This window comes from Protopterus annectens, chromosome 14.part0, assembly GCF_019279795.1.
Source record: "Protopterus annectens isolate FY-2018-M chromosome 14.part0, PAN1.0, whole genome shotgun sequence".
Classification (NCBI taxonomy): Eukaryota; Metazoa; Chordata; order Ceratodontiformes; family Protopteridae; genus Protopterus; species Protopterus annectens.
Window position 1 is genome coordinate 387,340,706 of NC_056748.1, and position 24,244 is coordinate 387,364,949.

General features: G+C 39.7%; 1 protein-coding gene across 32 annotated transcripts in view; it reads left to right on the forward strand.

The window, feature by feature from the left end:
• SORBS1 (sorbin and SH3 domain containing 1) overlaps nt 1-24,244 on the forward strand; it is a 4,096,285-nt gene that overhangs the window by 3,247,445 nt on the left and 824,596 nt on the right. For 30 of the 32 annotated variants that reach the window (XM_044056121.1, XM_044056122.1, XM_044056123.1 and 27 more), the window contains one exon: nt 19,402-19,497. The exons of 1 other annotated variant lie outside the window; for it this stretch is intronic. In XM_044056121.1, the coding sequence (XP_043912056.1) occupies nt 19,402-19,497 (96 nt within the window). The remainder of the gene's footprint in view (nt 1-19,401; nt 19,498-24,244) is intronic. One more of the 32 variants, XM_044056115.1, reaches the window with a different exon arrangement.

Consider the following 24,244-nt stretch of genomic DNA (forward strand, 5'->3'; position numbering starts at 1 on the left):
TTGTATCCAGATTTAATTACCCTGAAATGTCGTCGGTTAGCAATCCGACTACCGGAGTTCACAAAAAACGCAAAGAAAAAGACAGAGACAGACCGTTGAGGTCCAAAACTGATGACAAAGCTTCTCCTAAGCCAGTCGCCGGTTCACCAGTACTCAGTGAGGCACTTTCACAGCCCCTGATACCTGCTACTTTTGAGTCGCAGGCCTCTACCGAGACCCATGCGGAGTCCAGTATGACGTGAAATTCTCAAGAGTATTGAACCCGCAGATGTCTCTCCCTTGGATGTGTCCGGAGCTGCTGAGCAGGCACCGGCTTCTGAGGAAGTTTTCAGGCCTCAATATTTTTATATAAAACTGACGCCAGCTTCAAAAACAAGATCAAAAACATATTCTAAGTCTAAAAAAACCAACGCATGAGCCATGTGCTCAGGCCCCTATGCCTACAAAACAGATGATCAAAATGGCTGAGGACTTAATTACCTTGATCGAGATTCCCAACCCCCTCCCTGCTTAGAGGCCTAGGCAAGACACTGATTATGAATCTTCAGATCAGGATTCCATTTCTTCTAATTCCTCTTCTGATCGGGAATTTTCTGTTCCACCCTATGAGGATTCAGATGCTGAAGAATCCATCCCATCTGCATCTCCTCCTGAGGATTATTCTTTTGGAGAAACCTTGCATACTTTAAGGGAATATTTTCATTGGGAGAGTCAGGATTTTTCTAAATCAAAAAAAGAGGCTTAGAGATTTCCTTCTTCTTCCTCAGCATAGGCCTTTGGCAATACCTCCAGTATTAGACATTGTTGATGATGTGTTTTCGGAATCAAGCATGGCTCCTGATTCCCTACCTCCGGCTCCTAGTAAGCCAGACAGATATTACAGGGTTCCTGACTCCCACAAATTTCTATTCAAAAATCCTGCTGCTGATCCTGAGACTATATCATAGGGTCCCAAAGGTGTAAAGGCCTCTACAGCCAAAAATCCTACCCCCTCTGACAGAGATTCCAGGGCGCTGGATAGATGGGGAAAGAAGGTTTATACGTCTGCAACCTTGGCAATTAGGGCCTTAAACTGCCAGTTTCATATGCTTAAATATCAACAGCATGTTATGGGCTTATTGAAACAGAAAATGATGTTGATTTCTGATTGTGTGGAAAATAAAGAATTACAGGAATTATTGCATGCAGCAGAACAGGTTGGAAAGCATACTTTGCAATGTGGTTTTGATTCCTTGGAGGCCTTTTGCAGGGCCGCAGTTGCTGGATCTGTGATTAGATGGCATGCCTGGTTCAAGGAGCAAATTCTGCCTGATCATGTTAAAGCTAAATTGTTGGATGCCCCTTTACAGCATGATACTCTGTTTGGTAATAAGGCAGAAGAGGTTTTAAAGAAAATGGAAGACAAAGCTAAATCTATGCAAACTGTAAAAGATTTCTTACAAGTGCAGCCACCCAGGTTCAGTAGGCACTGACCTACTAAAAATTGGTCCTTTCCTGTGTCCAACAGGGCCTCTCAAGGCAAATCCAGGTGCTCAAAAGGCTCTAGATACCAATCACAGGGTACTTACAGGTCAAAGCAATGGGGTGCCTCCACCTCCAAATCTGGAGGAAACAAAGCACAGCCCTACAGTAAGCAGTCTCAAGTCTTTTGGCAGCCCCCTTGGGGGGAAAATTAGCACTTCATGCTCAAAACTGTCAGTTAATTACCCAGGACAAATGGGTATTAAACATAGTATCCCAGGGGTACAGATTTCATTTCCATACTTTGCCAATTCCAAATGGTTGGCCTGATCTGCCACAAAATCAATGGGCAGAGGCTCAGAAACAAGTTATGTCCCTCATGGATATGGGGGGCGATTCAACCAGTACCAGAACAGGAAAAAGGACAAGGTTTTTATTCAAGACTTTTTCTGGTACCCAGAAAAGACAATGCCTGGCGTCCAGTACTGGCCTTATCAATTTTGAACACATTCCTGGACATTCCAAAATTCAAAATGCTGACTTTACAACAGCTACTGCCTATGCTGGGCAGGAACGCTTGGTTAGTGACTCTAGACTTAAAAGAGGCTTACCTGCATATTTCAATAAGGGAATCGTGCAGAAGATACCTCCGCTTCAAGGCAGGCTTTTTGCATTACCAATTCTCTGCACTGCCCTTTGGCTTATCTACTGCGCCCAGGGCCTTTACAAAGTGTATGGCACCAGTAATTGCATTTTGCAGATGAAGAAGCATACAAATTTAATCCTTACCTGGACGACTGTCTCGTTCAAGCAGAGAACAAGGACATTCTTTTTCAACATCTGGCATTTGTAAAAAGGCTACTAACATGCCTAGGGTACACAATAAACGAAAAGAAATCACAACTGGTACCCTCTCAAATAATTACATTCCTGGGTGCAAGCTTGAATACAACTGCCCAGATGACTTACCTTATGCCAGACAAACAAAGGCAACTGACAACTTACTTCAAACAGATGGTAACAAAAACCCAGTTATCTGCAAGACAAATTCTGCAGGCTTTGGGGTTTATGGCATCCTGCATTCTACTAATTCCATATGCAAGACTGCATATGAGGAAACTTCAGTGGTACTTAAAAAGTTTATGGAGTCAACACTGTCACAGTCTGGAAACAATGATTCCTCTCATTCCCTGCCTACAACAGGAGTTTCTTTGGTGGGCAGAGACATGTCACCAAAACAAGGGACTGTCATTCACTCTACCCCCTGCCACCCAAACCCTAACTACAAACGTATCAAACTATGCTTGGGGGGCCCACCTAGCATGGAGATGCGTTCAGGGCATATGGAGTCCAAAACAAATGCATCTGCATATCAACCAGAAAGAGATGCTAGTTGTTCAGAATGCTCTGACAGCCTTCAAGGACTTACTTCATCCAGGACAACTACTGATAAAGACGGACAACACCACGGTTATGTGGTACATAAACAAGCAGGGGGATACACATTCCTACCCCCTTTGCAGACTAGCCATGGCATTGTGGAACACAGCTTTGACTTACCAAGTACATCTTCAGGCTCAGTTCCTGCCAGGAAAACAAAATACTCTGGCAGACGACCTAAGCAGAAATCTTATGGACCAGCACGAGTGGAAATTGGATCCACAAATCTTCAGCATGGTAACACAGAAATGGGGGAGCCCAGACATAGATCTATTTGCCTCTCCACAAAATTATCAACTGGACAAATTCTGCACAAGGACTTATCACAGACAAGCATGGAAAGTGGATGCCTTATCCTTCAGTTGGAAAAACCTATCAGTCTATGCCTTTCCCCCTCTTCCTCTTCTCTCCAAGGTCTTACTAAAGGTCAGACAGGAGAAACCAAAAATGATCCTGATTGCTCCATACTGGCATTGCCAGCACTGGTACCCAGTTCTAAGGAATATGTCTCAACTCCCTCCTTGGTACTTGCCTCAAATACCTCATCTACTGTCTCAGCAGAACAATCAAATTCTGCACACTCAGCTCCAAACTCTGAACCTTGCACCATGGCTAATCAGGCTAATCATTTAATTATTCAAACAACACCTCTCAGTAAATCTGTGAAGGATGTCATTTTGGAAGCCAGAAGGCCTAGTACTAGAAAATCTTAGGCTGATAAATGGAAGAGATTCTGTGCTTGGAACAAGCACAAGGAACGGACACAGCAAAATTAAATATCCCTCAGATTTTACAGTACTGACTGAGATGCATGACAAGGGCCTATCTTTTTCTTCTATAAAAATCCATGCCTCTGCCATCTTGGCTCATTACAACACAGAGCCTCCCCTCTTTCTCATCCTCTGCTAAAACAGTATCTTAGAGGGGCCAAAAATTTAAGGCCTCCCAGAAGATCACCAACTCCTGCATGGGACCTCAATTTTGTATTGGAACAACTCACCCTTCCTCCTTTTGAACCAGCAGCCACTGCAGGTATAAAATTTTTATCTTGGAAAACAGCTTTCCTCTTGGCAATCACTTCAGCAAGAAGGGTTTCAGAACTACAGGTTCTCATGGCTGTGGAGCCTTTTATTACATTTTATCCGGGCAGGTTGTCCCTCAGGACCAATCCTTCCTTTATGCCTAAGGTGGTATCCAGTGTGGTTTTTAACCAAACAATTCACCTGCCAACTTTTTACCCAAATCCGCAGAACAAGGGGGAGCAGATTCTGCATTCACTGGACGTACACAGACAACTAAGATTCTACTTAAACAGGACCAAATCTCTAAGAAAGTCTGAGCAACTACTGGTGGCATTTGCTTCAGGATCAGAGGGGAAGGCTGTATCAAAGCAGACTATTTCTAAGTGGATAAGCCACTGCATTTGTTTCTACTACCTGCACTATGGTAAACCTGTGCCCAAAGGAATCGGGTCACATTCCACCAGGGCTGCCTCTACCTCAGCAGCCTTTCTCAGAGGAGTTCCAACCAAAGACATTCTAGAAGATGCTACTTGGAGCTCTGTTCATACCTTCACAAAGCATTATCATTTGCCTCTCTTCTCCAAATCCAGGGCAGGCTTTGCCATTGCAGTTCTGCAGGGCCTTATAGCCACTCCTAATGCTATTTAGTTCCATCTTCCCATCCATAGCTTTGGGATTATACCCAAATGTAATGACTGCAACAGTGAAACACGAAGAACATAGTACAGTTGTGTACACTTACCATAAATGTAGATGTTTGAGTGTATTCACTGTTGCAGTCCGGGTTACCCACCCGCCATCCCCCTTTTCTGTAACTTCTCTTTCATTCACTATATTCTAAAGCCTTTGCGGTATATTTGCTTTTAGATGAAGGTAAAGTTTATGAACATTGAAGGTTGAAGGCTACGTTGATTGTAATTCGACTGGAGTTGTTTATATTGCTTTATGCTCGACATGTCCGGCTTTTTATGTCGGCATGACTACCCTGAGCACCAAAACCAGGATTAGGAAACACCTCCCAGTATAAAAAAAACAAGGATGGCAACAAATGCCCTTTTTAAGCATTCTTTTTTTGTCCTTTTTTAAAAATTTTTATTTTCTGTATTAGAAACTGTGTGCCCTAATTTATTTTGATGAATTTTTAAAAATCTCGTGAACTGTATGGCAGGTGAGATTAAGGTGAGATTAAAAATTCTGACAAATCTCTGGCATTAATGATGCCATTTAAAATAAAGTGTTTTAAAACAACAACAACAACACAACATAACAAATTATATTAAAATATTATTAAAAAATGTTTTTTTTTTTTTTTTTTTATTCTAATGTTTCTTTCACCTTATTAATTAACTTTTGATTAATTGATGTGTTGTGTGTGATGTGGATGTCAGTCAAGGAAGTCAAGGATTAAAAATTAAATTAAATTTATTTTACGCTGTTGTGTTTGGTTCTCTCTTTGCTTTTGCTTTCGCTTTCATTTCTTTTTTTTGTTTTCTTTGTAAAGTTTATGTTGCTAAATGTGCATTTACATATACTGCTGTTTATTTATATATATATATATATATATATATATATATATATATATATATTTGCTCCCCATTTGGGGGGCACCTGACATCTGGGGCAAGAAAAACTGAATAAAATGGCGTTGGCTGCCTGTTTTATACCCCTGATGACCTGACGTCATGGAAGAGGAGACAGCAACCGACGCAGGACCCAAGACTTTGTTATTCAGGCCGAGTAAGGGCAACCTGCCAGCAGATTACCCCAAATGTAATGACTGCAACAGTGAATATACTTGAACATCTAAATTTATGGTAAGTGTACACAACTGTACTTTCTTTTACCATCTCATAAGTGAAAAGCATTAAATTATGTGTTCTATGTTGTATTGCAGACTGCTGCAGTTACCCAGATTCCTTTCCAAAGATGAATCACTAGGGCTGCAAACAGTAATGTTATTACCGTGCCGAAAAGCTGGCCTAATATTTTTGTACCTGCAGAGTAAATGAGATTTTAGGCTTGCTGTGCCTCCATTTACTCTAAGCAGACATGAGTCAGTATGCATACATCACAACTATTTTATAGGTTTATTCCTCCTTGACATCCCCAAATGACATTTTTAGTTAGACCTTTTGGCCATTGCACAGACTGCACAAAGTCTGTGTTACAATTACTTCTGTCATCTTTACCTGTTCACTGTTTTAGAGATGTTCATGAAAATTTAGGTATAACACAGGACAAAAAGTGATAAACCACAGGGCTTGCCAGCTTACATTACAAAAATATTAGGCATCTCCCAGACTGAACTAGAGGCCATTATCAACCTTTGGTTGACAGGTTCAACTCCAGTTTCACCCCCAGCTCCCCCCACCCCGATAGTCCAAAGGAAATACCACATAACACAATACCCCCTTCCCTCAGCCATTACTAAGGAACAGGTCATCAGTGCACTTTCCAAGGCCAACATCATTGCATCAGTGGTCCAAGGCCAAAAACACTGCATCAGTGGGCCCTGATAATATCCAGAAATGTCTAATAAATAACACGAAATATGACTTCTCTGGTCCACTTGAATCACTTTTCAGATGGAGCCTTTGGTCAGGTTTTGTGCCCAAGGAATGGAAGATAGCTATGGTCATTTCCCTACACAAAGGAGGTCCAACCACTGATCCGAGTAACTACAGGCCTATAAGTTTTACTACACTCATATGTAAGGCCATGGAAAGAATCATCATGGACATGATAAACTATGACATAGATAACTTGCAAATGCTGGACACATCACAATTTGGCTTGTTAAAGGAAGGTCATGCCTATTAAATCTGGTGGACTTTTTTGAGAGAGTCACCAAAGCATTGGATGAAGGTAAGACTGTGCACAGAGCTTACCTTGACTTGGCCAAGGGTTTTGATACAATACTTTACTCAGGCAATATAGACAAGCTCACTAATTTAGGTATAAACCCTTTTATCACCCACTGGATAGCCATCTGGCTCACTGATAGTTCCCAGGAGGTCAAAATAGGTGAGGCCATGTCTACGACGAGGCCAGTCACTAATGGAGTCCCCCAAGGCTTGGCACTGGGGTCGCTTTCTTTTGGCATTTATTTCCCTGAAATGGAAGCAAATGCTGAAGATTTATGGATGACTAAGTTTGCATAGGCTTGCAAGCTGGGGGTTGTCATTGATTCCCCTGCATACACTAGCATTCTTCAAAGATGGTCTATCTCTACCTGACAAATAGTGCCAAAGCCATAGTCTTAAACTCAATGCTAAGAAATGCATAATTGTACTCTTTGGGAAGTCAACCATCCTGGCTAAGTGCCATGTTGATAATATACCCCTGCGAGTCGACCCACTGGTCAGGGGTCTGGGTACATACGTAGACAGTAGCCTTGCCTTCGACCGCCACGTGGACAAAGTAGTGAGGAAATCCTTTTCTATTGCACAACTTATAAGTAAGGTCATAGCAACTATGTCCAGAGAGGTCATTATCTCACTGTAATCTGCCCTTTTCAGACCGATCATAGAATACAGTGCTCCATTTGGTATGCACCTGACCAGACATTTGCAGCAACTAGAGTGACCCCAAATCATCCGTACAAAAAGAATACAAGGCATAACAAACCTGCCTTATGTAAACCACCTTAAAACCCTTTCCCTCTACTCAGTCTCCTGTAGATTGCTGAGGGGTGAGCAATGCCTGGCTTGCAAGGAATCCGCAAACTCCATGCTTATAACTCTCCTACATAATTGTAAATCAAAGAGTAACAGAAATACAAGGTCTAGGGACCTGAATTTTGTCTATAAATTAAACAGAACATGCTGGAGAGACAGATATGTGTCCCAGAGATTGCCCGCCAATGTAGCAGACCTCCCATCCATGTAAAGCTAAGTTCATTTATTACCCAGTTTAAGCACAACTTAGACAAGTGGATGGGGAATAGGAAATTTTACAAGGCCTGGCATCCATGTCCCTTATGGACAGAGGTAGCTTATAAATGCCTGTCCCTTATGCTTTTGGGAAAACTTGGCTAGGCTTAGAAAGGCCCCCAGGTCATTAGACTAGTAACAGTGTATGGCTCTATGAATAAACTTGTAATGAGATCAGTAACAGTGTGTGAGAAGCAAAAATATGCAGCCAAAGTCAGAAAATGTATGATTTTTGCTTGGAAATGACTGCAGAGATACTTCTGTACACCAGACAAGCTAGAAAATGTATTGTCCATATTAATAGCATCTACTGGAGAATTTTGGATTGGGAAAGGGGAAGTTAGGAAGTTGGGGAAATATTTTTGTAGAGCGCCACAAGTTGGTAAGCTTTTTAAGCAGTTGTTACAACAAATAATGATGGAAGTGTTTTCTGGCAAGTCTACATTGCAAAAATACTATTTTTAAAGCTTGGTTTTGATACTGGCTAAAAAGACTATTACTTTTAGGCAGAAAACTGGGCTAATTCCCACAGATAGTGATATTATCCAGTCCACAGATGAAATCTCGAAAATGAAGATTTAAGCAGGGCAGGATAAAGCCAGGTAAACTATTTAAATAAATGAATGCCATGGCTAAATTATAGGGCTAGAAGTTGTTCTACATGAACCTGCTAAGATACCTAGAAGTATCTAAACCAAGAGAAGTATGTAGCACATGTACTTTACTCCTTTCCTTGTAAATAACTTAGACCTAAACTGTACAAATCACATAATAATGTAGAGATAGAAGGTTGATTTATCAACTAATTTGGAAAAACTCTGTTAGTGTTAATGATTTAATTTTTTTTCTTTAAGTATTGTACATTTGTGTATGTAGTAGATGAATATGTCAAATTTAGTGTATTTATTTTGAAATGATTGAAAAGTTTATTGTCAAAAGTTTGAATAAAGTTGAAAACTAAAAGGGATATTGGAGAAGAAATATAGAAGGTTGCTGAATGCTGTTGTGATTACTTACCAAGTAGTTTGAGTAGCATTTATTTCACATCTTGTGAAAAGTCTGTGTTTTTAATGAGTACTTTGCTTCTTGAGTAATATGCCATTGTTGCTCTACCAGGTAAGAGAGAACAAACTTCAAACCTCACATATTTTATCATATCAGTTGGAAATAATAGAAGATCCATACCTTTCTAAAATTTCATCTTCTAAAGTTTTAGATTTTACTGATGTCAGTTCCTGAAAGTACTATGTTCACATGCATATGAAATGTAATGAAAAAAAATTCTGCTACAGCTAGGTAAGGCTAAATTAAAAGAAACTCAGCAAGCCCATCCAGCTAGATATTTTTGCTAGATCTGGTTGTCCTCGCAGCTTAAAGTATACATTTTGGGTCTGCGTCAGTCAGCAGGAGAATACCTACATGCAGTGTGGACAGGTATTGTCTGAACAATTTCATCAGCATCTAGCCAAAATGTATTGATAGCCATTTGTCAGACTTGTTAGTGGAGAAGGAAGTAAATCCCTACCTCTCAATTTTTTTAAACACTTGGAGTCATAGAATGCCTCTGAGGAAAGAAGACAGCTCAGTTTTCGCTGAAATTTCTTTAAATTCCAGTTTTAATCAAGTACTAAATAAAGTTTGTCTTTGTTTATCAGTAACACATCACAAAAGAAAAAATATCACTAGTGAACATAAAATTGTGTTTGCCTTTGCCCAGGTGGTGATGTTTTAGTTGTGTCTAATAATCAATTATCTTAATTTTGTTTAATTATCTTTGTTAAGCAGGTGTATGAACATTATTTAGTTGTGAATCTGTCTAATAATTAATTATCTTCATTTTAAGTATTTATCTTTGTTGAGCAAGTATATGAGCTGCTTCCAAGAACCATTCTCAGCCATAGCGCAAGCCACTGGCAATACAAATTTGAGATATAGATAATAGATTGTCAAGAAAGTACTACTTTCTGTTGCAAACTGTCACAGTAAACATGCCAGGATTGATTAAAAAAAGACTCATAAAAATGTGGTTAGAATACTAACCAACATAGATATGCAGTTAGAGTACTCACCAGGCTTTACTTTATCACTTGCTGCTTTGGATTGCAGCAGCCTTTGTCAAAGTCTTCCAGCAAAATGTAGTGGACAGAGTCATATTTTTCCAAATGTAAATGACTTACATTATCAGCTGTTACTATACTCTGAAAGCTGTAATCACAAGATGTCCCTTTGTCTTCTGGCTCACTTTTTTGAGAGTCAGGTAAATACTGGCAGAGCCACTGTTAGATATAGTGACAGGTAACCACCAGAAAAGACAGGAAGGTTGCATTTAGTACTTGCTAGACTGCATTTATAGGTTCATAGATAAGCACTAGGCAGGCTGCCCTTGCAGGCCATTTAAGCCCAGCCAGTTTCCCCTTTTTCACACAAAATAACATATCCCATTTGGTTATAGATTAGCCTTACACATCCCATGGTAAATAATTATATGTTACCCTTAATGAGAATAACTGGTATCATACCATAGATAATTTGAGGGTACCTATGAATGGGAAAATCATTTAGGAGCTGCCTATGTCCATTAGTGGTACAGGGGTCAGTTCTGCAGTAAATTTCTGTTTGTTATCCATAAATCTAAGTTGTGCTTGAATGTGGACAGGGATGAATTTTATTTTATGTGGCTGGGTAGTCTGCTGTACAGCAGTGGTATCTTCTGTGAGATGTATCTCTCCCTACAAACTGTTCTGTTGATGTTGCAGAAGAGGTTTAGATTCCTAGACTGAGTATTTATGATGCCATTTGACTTGCTGATGTGCAGTAAATCCATTAGTAATGGATCAGTGGATGCCATGCTTGCCAGATATAGCTCATCTATTAGCAGTCTGTAGTATAGTGAGAGGGCTTTGGGTCATCCTTGTAGGACATGTTATTTAGCCTTGTATCCTTTTAGTAAGATATCTTTGTGGGTGATGGTGCATGCATCTGGACCGATACATGCCAAAGGGGAGCATTGTATTCACTAACTGGTCTAATGAGGGTTGAGTAAATGGGAGCAATCACATCCCTAGATCTTGACACAATCCCTTTGTTTATAAGCTGTGCAATATAGAAGGATTTTCTTACAACAATAAACACATGTTGGTAAAAAGTTGGGTCACTGACCACATAATATATCTCCCAAACAACTGGGTCATCCCTTAGTGGCGTACTGTCAATCAATTTAAACATATTTCTAGTGTTGTTCTATGTAATATTCTGCTTATTGCAACAATATCACATTTTCCCTTTATGGAATATCTAGTTAGAAAGAACACTAAGGAAGGACAGCCATATTCCCTTTGAAAACATGTAATTATCAGGAAGTTATGCTCTGATGACAGCCTGATAAGATTGTTTGGAAGCCTGCCAGTGGAATACTGTCTGTTGGTGTACTGTAGGTTCTGCTTCTGAGTTTGCCATCTTAGATTGTCTCAAAGGTCTATCATCATGGGAAGTTTTCTGTAGTTTCAGGTTGTCTGTACACTGTTGAATTGTTTCCCACATCCTTGCTTTGTTCCTTTTTTTCCTGTTGAATTAACTTGCAGCATTGCTTGGATGCTTTCTTACTGCTTGTCTTGTTGCTGTGATGTCATGTTTGCATGTAGTCACTAATAAAAGAAAAAAATAGCTTTTATTTAAAAGGCAAATGTTTTTACAGAACCTTCACCCAATGGAAAATCTTCCTGCATTTTAAATGGACATTCTAGTTGTGAAAGAATCATTTACATAAGTGTATTGAAATGTTGCACGTTTTATCCACTGCCGTGAGATTGTGAGCCAGAGGCTATCTGTATGCCTGGCATTAACAACATATGCTTGTCACAAGGGTCACTGCTGCAGGAATCATGTATATGGAATACACTAGTCAACAGTAGGTGATTGTCCAGGGCGGCCACGGTGGTGCAGCGGTTAGCGTTGCTGCCTCACAGCAAGAGGTTCTCTGGTTCGATCCTCGGCTGGGGTGCCTTGTTTGCGGAGTCTGCATGTACTCCCTGTGGTTGCGTGGGTTTCCTCCGGGTGCTCCGGTTTCCTCCCACATCCCAAAGACATGCTGTAGGTGGATTGGACACTCTAAATTGGCCCTAGGTGTGAGTGTGTGCCTTCTGTGGAAGGTTGGGCGCTGGGCTAGCAGCTCGACACTGTAAAACTCCACTGCCAATCATGAGCGGACAGGTGATCTGCTGTGGGGGCCCCTAACCGGAAAAAAGCCGAAAGAAGAAGACAGTAGGTGATTGTCCAGCCACTGTCAAATACTTCAATAGCTGGGTGTTCTCTAGTGTAGCATTGTTATATTCTGATACACTGAATGTTAGAGGGCAGCCTGACTGTGCAAGATCTAAATCTGCAATCTTTCCTCAGTTATTTTTTCCACCTTACTAAATGGTCACTCTACTTTGCAGTGTTATTGTGTCACTTCAGCCTTTTTTTCTCAGTTGTCAGCCTTTTTTTCCCTCAGTTGTCTTTGAGAATTTAGTGAAGTTTACCTGCTATAGCCTGTGAGTATAGTTTGTAGTAGTTATTTTGAGGATTAATCAAGCCGCCTAAGAAGCCCACCCAGAAAGTCCTCCGGTAGCTATCAGATCCCCCAGAAGATGCACTTCTTCAGTACTTTATCTGTTTGAAAGAAAAACATATGACATTAGAACTTGTATTTGCTGTGTTACAGTTATTAAAAAGACTTCAGCTAGGAGGGCGTGGAATCTTGTTACGATTTGCAGAGCATAAGAAATTACACCATCTTTCCTTTATTGCTTCCATGTCTTCTTTGTCATATTCAATTTGTAAATCAGGAGAATACTTTAAACATAAGAAGAAACAGAGCTATTCTCCTGAAAAAGGAAATTTAAATAAAGGAGCCTAGTGAATATTCAAAGAGGCTGGCTATGGTTTTCAAGGCCTGTTTCTCTGAGTGACACCAGCCCCCATCACTGGAGTCAAAGTATATCCACCTACACAACCTCTCAGTTGAAAAAAATAGAAGATTAATGTTGCATAAGCCTTTAGAAATGAAGAATGAAGATATCTTTCTCTGGGTGTTGATCTCAAGATACTTGGGACAAGCCCTGATTTTGTAGTTGTTTGCATTTTGGGGATCTCTGACATTTCTCCCACTCCCTCTGACTGTTCTTTTTGTATAATTATGGTGGTTGTCTCCAGGGGCAAGATGCCCTCATGTGAACATGCTTTAAAGGGAGCATATGCCTCTTTCCTGGGCACTAGAAGTGCAGGCATCTGAAGATCGGGTATCCGACCTTGGGTATCATAGGATCCTATATTCACAGATTACAGAAAAAATATCACCTAGGAATATTTCAAACATGGATAGTGGTGTTCTAAAGCCGGGACAGGATGACTGTTTAACGTGTTAGTGTGCTGAGCTGCAGTGCGTTTAATAGGTTTTTAGTTAGTATATATCCCACAGGAGAGTGCTTGCACTAGTGAAGTGAAGGTTCATGAGAGTAGGAAATGAGTTTTTATGAAACATTTCAGGTGGTAGCTTAGAGACAATTGAGGAGGCTGTTGAAGTCAAGTTGCACCGTATCGTAAGTGTGATATCAGGACTTATGGCCAAATTAGTGATCCATGCCTAAAGTCTGAATTACATTAAAAAAGCCATCCAGTTTCTTAAAGGGGATATTGTATGGGTAGAGGAGTGGAAGAGCACAAGGCATTGTGGCCCAGGAGAAGGAATTACTAAGCTTTTAAGACTGGGTGGAATAGCTGGAAGTAAGATTAGATGTTGGACAGTAGAGTTAAGAGGGAGGCTGTCTGTTTTGTAGGACTGGATGAAATGAATAAAATAGGAAATGCTGTTACCTTTGTAGAAAGGATGCTAGTAGAGGTACCAGGAAAACCTGTGATTTGCCATTTAGTACTGGTAGAGCTCAGAGTTTGGGAGGGGATAAAGGGTACAGCATCTAATTGGAACATTTCATTAATATGTGACTAATGAAGTACTCCAAACTAAACAGGGTCTCCTTATAAGGGGAGAAAAGCTGCAAAGAGCAGAAGATTTATCTGTTCCTCTTTGCAGACGCCATGACTGTTTGGCATCAATATGGAAGTTGATTCAGATAGGGGCACAGGCATTTACATAGTGCCTAGTAGCAGTTCTGGTGGTGTAGCAGAAGAGGCAGTGGGATTTCCCTCTAAGATAGAACAGGAGAGATTTCTGTGGTGTAGAATTCAATGAGGTCAGATCATGGAATGGCCCTGTATGTGTACACAAAGGCAGAGCCACTTGAGTTTCAGGGTATGAGGAAGACAGAAGTTTGCTTGCTAAGCCAGTTGAGGAGAACAAGAGGAGAAGAAAAAGTGAAGTAGAAGGGAAGGCAGACAGGGCAAGCCAAATACCCAGTCCAAAGACAGGAGTATAAAAATGAAGAGGTGGAGTTACCTGCCATGTATGCTGCCTAAGGGTGTGGGATGAGAGAGAGAGAGAGTGCATCAAGGTGATGCTCATGCTAAGGTGATGGACCAAGATAACAGCTGAGATGCAGAAGTTGTAACTACCCCTAGGGCAGCAGGTATGAGAGGAGATAATGGAGAGTTGCAATGAAAGGATAAGCAGTGGAAGGCACTACTCCAAGTCTCAAAGTGAGAGATTGGATAAGAAACCTGATAGAAGGTATGGGGAAAAGGAAGAAAGAGTCAAGAGAAGTGTGGTGATGATACAACTAAGTTGCAACAACGAATGAGTTGGGAGAAAGTAATTTTAATGCCATGTGAGCAAGGCTGGACATGAGACGTTTAGCTGTGGTAGTTGCTTGACAGGTCATTTCCTCCATGTATATTTCCCTTAGTAATGCATCCTGTGTTATTACTGAGATCATAAGTTGAGGGTGAGAAGTATGGATCAGATCAACAGGCAGAAGAATCGAGGAGATAGCATGGAGAAAAGGAAGGTAGTAGTCTATGAGAAAAAAAATCCTGAGTTAGAAGCACCTTTCACTGTAGATGCTTTGCCTCCCCACCCTGATCCAAACATAACTACAAGATTGCATATCATAAAAGAAGAGCAAGATTACAAAGATCCCCCTCTTCCCTGATGCTGTGCAGTCTTTGAATGATCAAGTCTGTGTGTGCATGTATGGGGTATGCAGCTGATCCACATTTGCTTGCCCCCCCTGCAAAACATTTTCTTAGCTATATTTTGATATTACCGGCATTTTGAATTCTCACACACATTTCATAGGTCCATAGATTTCATAGATATTCCAAGACTACTGAGTCTTGTGATCATTCATCCCTTGGCAGTACCCTCATGCCATACCTGCTTTCTCAAGGAGAGACATAACAGTCAATCCCAGAGTAAGTATGTGGATATCCATCCAGTTATTCAGGTTATGTTTAATGAAAGATAGTGACTTACACAGCTTAACATGCAAGGGAAGTTTATTCCAGAGGTTTTGGAAGTGCTGGGTTATAAACTTGTCCATACACTGTTTTATTTATTTGTTGGTGACCATTTTGGACCCTGGTTCTAGTAGTGGAGGAGATGCTGGACATGTGGAGATGTAGGAGATCTTAGACAACCAGGTCTATAAATGTTTCTGTAAGTAAGACAGAGATACCTCAAAAGTCTGTAAAAATTCTAAATGCTGGTACAGAAGTAAGAAATGCACTTCAGTCTTCTACGTTTTGTATGTGATACAGCTGTTACAATTTGTTTGCTACAGTTTAAAAGTGAAGAAGTCCATTTTTTTTGTTATTGAACTGAAGAGCTGAGGGGGCAGACATGAGGAATGGGATCTGATGTGGGGTGCCAGATTAAGGACGCAGACTTTTTTTTCCCTCTTCACCTGAAAAGCTGAGGTGGAGTGTCATATGAGGCAGCCATGGTCTGTCCTTGACTACATTTCTGATTTTTAGTTGTGTGTTCATATAATATGTTGAGGGGAGGATGGGTAGTCTACCAAATGTGATGATACTACACTTTTTGAGTTTGATAGCATTTTTGTACATCTTGAGTTTACTAGAGTGAGTTCATTCTGGAGGGTTTGGGTGTCAGAAGGTGACTATTTACAGTCACCTACAAACATTATTAGCCAGAGGTCTTGGTTCTCTCTGCTTCAAGATCTGAGAAGTAAGTGCCCCGAGGGTCACAGCTGGTCACTTTCACACTTTCTGATGAAGTGCTCACAACTCGCATTGCATGGGTTCTGTCTTTCAGTCAGCATGCTACCTGTCTTACTACATATGGGTCAGTGTTTAGCTTCTGTATGATGCCAGCATAGGGAATGAAGTTAAAGGCCTTGGCCAGTTTGACCTATACTTTGCATACTGCATAGCCAGATTCAGTACAAAAAAAGCTCTACCCTTCCCAAAGACAAACTACTGGGTGTCAACTCTAATACGATTCTTGATATAATTTGAGGTCAGTTGAAATATGGTTTATGCCTTTACAGAAGAAACTTTTTAAGGTTAGTAGGTCTGTAATTGCTCAGGCTGGCTGTTAGGTCATCCTTAGTGATTATGGAGGGGACATCACCACTGTACTGTGCCACTCATCAGGGGAAAAAAAAGTATCTAAACTTAGGTTAAACAGTTTGAGTTTATCTGCAATATTAATTCAGCAACCACGTTCATTACCAGATCTCGTAGTTATGGTCTTTGTTTGTAGTTTCATAGGTTAGTACTAGGCTACCTTCCCTAGCAGGCCATTTTAAGTCTAGCCAAATTACTCATTACAGAGGTAAGAATCAAACCTTATACCTTGTATCTGTGAGGTAAAACATTAAGCATTATGATAACCCCCAACCCCTCTATTAGTAAAGGGTTTTAAGGAACATCCCGACTAGGAATTAGGCATGCATGGTCGATCTGTATGAGGCTTACTTACAACATGTTCTAGAGTATAACAACTCATTTTGTGGTTGTATTTCTGGGCAATTTAAAACATCTAGAACTAGTCCAGAGAAAATTTACAAACAGAATTATTTCAGTTAACAGCTTGTCATATGTTGGAAGATTTAAACACCTAAAGTTATTTTCTTTTCATTACTTCTGTTATAATATTATCTTAATACTGGCATATAAAGCATTTCATAACACAAATTAAGGGAAATGTGAAATATTAAATTAAAAAAATTGATAGTATAAATACATATAGGCACATGAATATGAATGACAGTGGTAGTTACTATAAGACTGAATTATGGAGAAAATTGTCACAAACTGTGTACTACTTATTTAGAAATTATTACCACTTTCTGTTCATGAGGCACATTACACATACTTTTTTCAAGAAGAATATAGATGTATGGCTGGAAGATGTGACCTTTTCACCAGATCTTGTGGAAATTGACTTCTTTGTTGATTTACTTGCCAGAACTCGGGAATCAATTTTATGAACTTATTAGATAATTGGGAGAGGTATATTTCAAGACTTTGGCTAGAAGTCATAGGGATAATATTGGCATCTGTTTGCAAGGATATTGACAGTATCTGTTGGGTCAGAACAGGAGATGTCATGAATAAAATCAGAACAACATATAAGATATTGTTTCTTAGTTTTGTAACAGATAACTAAGGATTTGTAATTATTGTTGGACACAGAGGCCAGTCTGAATTCATGGGCTCTTTCAGTGGACCTGATACTGTGCTTCAATTTTTTTTGTAATGCTGTTGATACTGTCCGTAAGAAGAGGGGGTTTGGATCTATTACATGATTTAATGAGTTTCCTTCTTTGTTGTTGTATAGTTTATTTAGGGTGGTGGATCACCAGAGTCATGTGTTTTTGAATCGCTTGTGATAATTGCTTCTGCTAGGGGCTGCCACATCTATGCATTTTGTTTTTCTAAATGACTGCAGAATTCCTTAGTGAAGTTTGCTGCTGTATCAAGGTCAGGGCGTTGCAGTCATAAATGAAGTTTGATATCTCATCATATAGGTTGAGGGTGGCACATTTGTTGTCTTTGAACTCTGTGGGATTTGCTGCTAGAGACTTTGTGGAGTTTAAATGAGAAGGTCATAAATTTGTGGTCAGACTTCACTGGAGACCAAGATACTAGAGGAATAGTGCAAGAGGCAGCCATGTTTATAAGAATCAATTCAAAAATGCTATGTCCTCCAGTAGCTTTATTTACAAACTGCTCAAGGAGATTTTTGTTGGTTAAGCATAAGAATTTTAAGGGATAAACTACAATGGAGGTATACATGTCATTTTATTGAAGGGTAGTTAATTACATAAAATAAATGAGTTTTTGTTAATAGGGAGAGCATTAAGAAAACAGAGGGATCTTATGTGGTCATCATGGGACAAAGAAGGTGCTCTACACCAATATATTAGTTGATGAGTTCAGTTCATGGGTCCCCTATAGAACTGCCTGGAGGTAATCTGATCCTTGACAAATATGCGGACTACACCATGGTTGCAACTGGATCTAACGGCCTGAAAAGTGCAAAACCCAGTATAGAAAGACTGCTATCTTTACATTTAAACCAAATATTAATAACTTTACAGACATGAGTGTTTTCCAAACAGAGGAGTGCTTCAATGCACTTTGAAAAATATCCTGAATGCAAATATCAGTAACAGAGATAGCTATATACTGACTATGCTGCATTGCGGGTTTTTTCAACCGGCTGAAGTGTACAGTAATAAACTTGGTTTTATTCATTGCAAGTAGTTCTGTATTTATCATATAGATGTGTATTCAGTACATCTTGTAATTAGTTTTACTGCATTACTAGATTTCTGTTTCTGTGGCTCCTATAGTCTGACAAAAGAACGTTTTCTCTTTCATTGCCCTTCTGACCCATTTGTCTTCCACTATCTGGCATTCATCACATTGCCAGATGGGGTGAAAGTTCGTCAAGCTGACATGATCATATACATTTTTTTGTCCTACCCACATTCTGAAACCTGTACATGACAAGCAGTGACATTACCACAAACGCATCTCCCATATAGATGATCTTCTAGTGCTTTCCCTAACCAGTTGGGTCTGGCATAGAGAGCCCATTCTCCACTGTGGACTGTAATCCTAATCAGAAGCCTTACCTGTCTTTCCCAGTAGCTGAGATGGTAGGCTTATTGCCCATTCTCACCCTTCCCTGTCATCTCCTCAGAGGACCGTAAGAGCATCTAGACGATTCAGTCCATCTGCCTGTCTTTCCAGTACATAAAAGATAAGAGGGAAGCATTCAGATTGCCCTCCTTTATAGTCAGGCTGTCCTGTAATGGCTGAGGTAGTATTCTCTGACTGAGTGCTTGTGCTTGCCTATGACTGTCTGTTTCATTGTTTATATTAATCCTGCAGAAATTATCCTATTTTCTGTGCACCTACTGTTATAGAGAGTTATTATGAAACTGTAATTTATAATGCCCTGATCTGCATCTGTGCAGTCCATGTTTCCTGGGATTTTTATTTCTACTCTCAAAAAATAAAAATAACAAAGGAAATTTAGTCACGTGACAATTGAGTATACTTTTGTCTGTTTACATTGTTTACAGTAGGTTTTTTTTTCTTTTCTGGATGCACAACCTGTCCTTTTGTGTTTGCAGCAGCTGAAATCCCCTTAAGTGCACGCTCTATCTCTGCTGTTAAAATCATCCCAGTGAAGAGGATGAAAAGCTCTCCTGACTTAATGTTGTCTAAAGGTATCTTCTCCAAATATATTAGCCAGACATACCTTATTTGCAAGAAATAATTCTGCTTCATTTGATTGTTTTCTTCAGCTCTTTTCTATCAGCAGGGATGGGCAATGGCTTTGGAAAATTATTAGGACATGGTATGGGTGAGATGGCTAAATTCCAGTAGCTTGACAAGAGGATGGGTGGCACAGTGGTGCAGCAGATAGCATTGTCACCTCACAGCAAGAGATTCCCATGTTTCATTCTCAACTGTGGTGCCTTCTTTACGGACTCTGCATGTCCTCCCTATGTTCGCGTGGGTTTCCTTCAGGTACTCTGGTTTCCTCCCACATTCCAAAGACATGTAGTAGGTGGAGTGGAATTGGCCATAGTTGTGAGCATGGTATGGAAGAACTATTGCAGCAGGGGTAGCCATCCAGTGGTGTAAACCTTGGCTGTAGAGGATTGTCACTGTTGAAGTGACACCTCGACCCCATGTGCAAAAAATGGGAAAAAGGGATGCTGGATGATAACAGATGCTCACTCAGACCAATGTAAAACTGTATTGAATTCAAGGGGTAGGAAGAAAAAAAGTCATGTTTTGTGAGGTTGGTATTCTGCAAAGCCTTATCTTTCATCTTTCATCACACTAAAAATAAGACAACTATCAAATAAAGCATGATGTTTTGCCGGAGTTCTGTGTTCCTGCAAAAAAATGTTTTAAACAGTGATAAGATTTGTGAAAACTAGGTTTTAATCTAATAAAGTTTTCAAAAATAAAATAATTTGCCCCTAACTTGTTTTAATATATTTTATACCAACTTTGACCATGTTGCCATCACCATTCACTACGTTGACCCATTCATTCAACCTTCCATCCTGGTTGTAGAACCCTGATCACCCTATTTGGGGTGTCCTCCTTCTTGAGGTAAATGCTTTTTTGATGACCCACTCTCTGGCAAAAGCTTGAAGGGTAAGAGGTGAGCATGTCAGTGACATTCATTCATGGAAGTTCTGAATTTCTTGCTTTATATCCTAACCCTTCCCATGGTAGCTGATGTTCTTATTACAGACTAAAATTAGGGCATGGTGTGCCTTTTGCATGGATATGCTGACACACACAGTATGGCTTTGCAGGGTCAAGTGCATGCCTACAATCCATCTTCTCCATGCCATTCACTTTATTCTCCAACAGGTGTTGCTATTACAGAAGACCATATTGGCTTTCTGTTTCTAGAATGGTGGAGGTGAGATTAGCCTGTCAATCCCACCTTGTCTTACCAGCCCCTGCAGCACCTTGTTCTCTAGCTAATACTTGGGAAAATTTGGCCGTAGTTAAGGGTTTATTAGCTTTTGTTACAGAACCAAATTGACCCTATTTTTAACATATAGAGTAATTATTCAGTCCAAGATAGTCGCACTGTGTTAAAAATGCAGTGGTTTTTCAGTCCAGAATAGTCATATGTTCAAGAAACAGTTTGTTGTTAACACATTGTAGAAAACTTCTAACATCTGCTGTGATAAGTATTGTATAACAGGACTAGGTCTGATACTTAACATTAGATGCACATCATCCAATGTTTACAAGGGTTGTGCACTTCCCTAGAACCATCTCTGCAACTTTTCAGAATGCTTCCAGTGGCACAGGGTAAAACTCTAGAGCTGTACCAGTTTGTGAGCAGTTGCAATATTGACAAATGCAAAAGGTAGTGTATAGAGCACAGTAAGGGCTTGGATATAGTGAGTGAGTAGACTATGTTTTTTATATGGAATTTTTTCATTGTGGTGGTAGAGAAAGAGGGAAAATGCACTGGCAGAACTGGTCATAGAGGTGCAGATGAAGCAGCCTGTAACCTGTTCTCTTTTCTCTTGAAAAGGATTCACAGGAAGGAGAGAGCTCCCTTATCAGTCACCCTAGGAGTTTAGGGTAATCAGTAATGAGGACCCCATGAGTGTACAAGCCTCAACTCACAAAGCTGTATTATATGGGAGTGAACACTGTGATATCCTTACTTCATCACAGTAGCAGTGTGGGGGATGCTGGGTGTTTGACAAGAAAAGTGCCCTCTTTCTGTGAGGAACGAGAAACCGTGTAATAATAATAATGTAATGATGGGACCATTAATAGGCTCAAGTTGATAAATGAAAGGAAAGCGGCCGAACATTTGTAGTGAAATACACCTTAGAAAGATGTATCTCCTGAAAAATATATAAAAAAGGATTAAAGCTAATTGGTGACCTTGTGTAACTAGTCCTATTTGTAGCAGTGCCTTGCTAAAGTTAATTTAAACATTGCTCTCTCTCTTTACAATACTGTTATGAACTGGGTGTGATATAATCCATTGCTGTGAATGCAAAATAAAGATTGGCTTTGCCCATCCCTGTAGGTCAGTCTAGCGCTTCATAAATTTTGCTCATTTGTCATACTTTCGCTTTTCTTAATCCATACTTTAGTATGATTGAACGAAAATTGATGTGTAACAATTAATGGTTTACACGGCCCTCTGCAGCCTTGGTTAAATTCAGCTTCCTTTGTTATAGATCCATATGAATTATTCATTGATGGGCTAACCATTAACTCTGTGTAATACTAACTTAATATTCAGTACAGTCTTTGTTCCTGTTTGTACCATGTGCTTGTAAAGTATTATTTATAAATACTACGTTATTCAAATTCTAAATTAATGAATTTCTTTCTGATTAACTTTTATTTTGATTGTTTCAGAATGCAGTTTGTTTTTATTTAATGAAGTACACAGGGATCATGAATTTTAATCTGTAAAACTGTGGGACTAATGCATTACATTCTATAAGGAAATGCTGCCAACTTGGTAATACATACTAACTGAAAACAGCAATTCATGATTCTTGTGACATTTCTTCTGACACTATTCATGCTGTCATTTGTATTTTTATTTCAAAACTTCCATTCACTCCATTGGCTGTGATTATATTGGGCAGCATTTCCTTAGGACAGATTTTTACACATGGTACAATAAGAATTATAAAACTGCAAAATACATTTAGATGTTTATCTGAAATGTAGCATTTGACCTGCCATTAAAACTGCCAGACAGTCTGGCTCCTGCTGTCATAGGAAACAACCCATACAGTAAAGCCATATCCTGCACTGTTGCACTTTTAAGGATTTAAGACCAAAATGTTGTAGCAGGTATCAGTTTTTTGTACTTCTATCTGTTACTTATTGTATTTATTTGTTTATTTATATATTTGTGTTGTTTAAAAATTGTTTAATGAAAAAAGTATGTCTCCTTGATCTGGTCTGTCTGCTTTCAGCCTGTCTAACAAGGTAGGTGGACTTGCTGTCTTGTAATTATAATGATCCTTGATTTAGTCCTTTCTGCTTTCAGCCTGTCCTACAAGGTTGGTGAATTACTGATTGCCCTCTGATTATAATGATGTGCACTGTGCATCTGACTTCACCACTGTGTTGTATTAACAGTAGATAGGAAAAAGTGCTGTAAACTATACAGCAACACACAGGATTACTATAACAGGTGTGTACCCATAGGTGTGAAGTGTATATCTGAGTGCCAAGCCTTTGCACAAATGAGCTTTAAATCTTAAAAAAGTAAGAAAGTTTCCTAACCACCCCTACACATATGTGCAGTATGCTGTTACATTTCACACCCAGGTTTGTTTAAATAGAATATTTAATGAAAAAAAATATTTAGTGTGCAAAATAAAAAAGCATACTTGTAACTTTATCTGTGATGTATAAGATTGTAGTTGAACATGCATATAGGATATGCCAGTTAGTTAGTTGTATATATTATCTGTCTGGAATGTACTCACAGATTTTGTAGTATCTGACTTTTGTGGGCAGTGCAGTTCTAAAACTATTAGCCATGAAGGCTAAATGCTTGCAGAAAAGCTGTCAACTACAAATGCTACCCATTGCCAGCACATGGACCATAGATAGATAAAATCCTGACTATGAGTCAAGTGACCCAAATTCAGTTTTCAGTATGAATGATTGATGGCGCTGGCAGTGGAGGAAGGTGGGGTGAAGCTATATGTATACAGTATCATGCCTTTCAGAGGAGAGGCTGGGATACTATAGTCTTCTTAGTGGGAGTATGGGAGCTTGCACCTATATGGGGAAGTCTACTGTGAGCCTCTGCAGTGATGCAGATAACTTGTTCTAAAATCTACTTGTTCTTCAACCTGTGTGGTGAGATTAACCATAACATATATCCTCATATCCAGGATGCAGACAAAGGCATTAAATACCCTTATGGCATCCGGGACGATGTCTCCTCCAAACAGCTCTCGCCCTGATATTGGGTGAGATTCCTTGGTAGGGGAATGCTTGGACAAATCCATTTGGGGAGCTCTGTGGTTAGGAGGCATGGGGACAAAAATTGCCCAGGAAAAAAAATGCTGGCAATTGTTCAGAACTGTGTGTGTGTGTGTGTGTGTGTGTGTGTGTGTGTGTGTGTGTGTGTGTGTGTGTGTCTGTGGGTGTGTGTCTGCTTGCTTGCTTGCATGTGTGTATGTGTTGATTTCTTTCTTTGTAAGCTACATGTGTTTGGTCACTGGCTCAGTATCATTGTAAAGAGTTAGGCATGTGCATTATAACTCTCAAACCCTTACCCCAAGAATAAGAGAAAAAGTAGTCATCATCAAAACACTTAAATCAGGAACACTTTGCAGACATCCTTGCAGTTCAGTTGGAAAGTTGAGTGAATGAGATGCATCTTGACATGCATTTTCTGAAGAATAAAAAAAAAAATCTGTGATTGATGTTTGG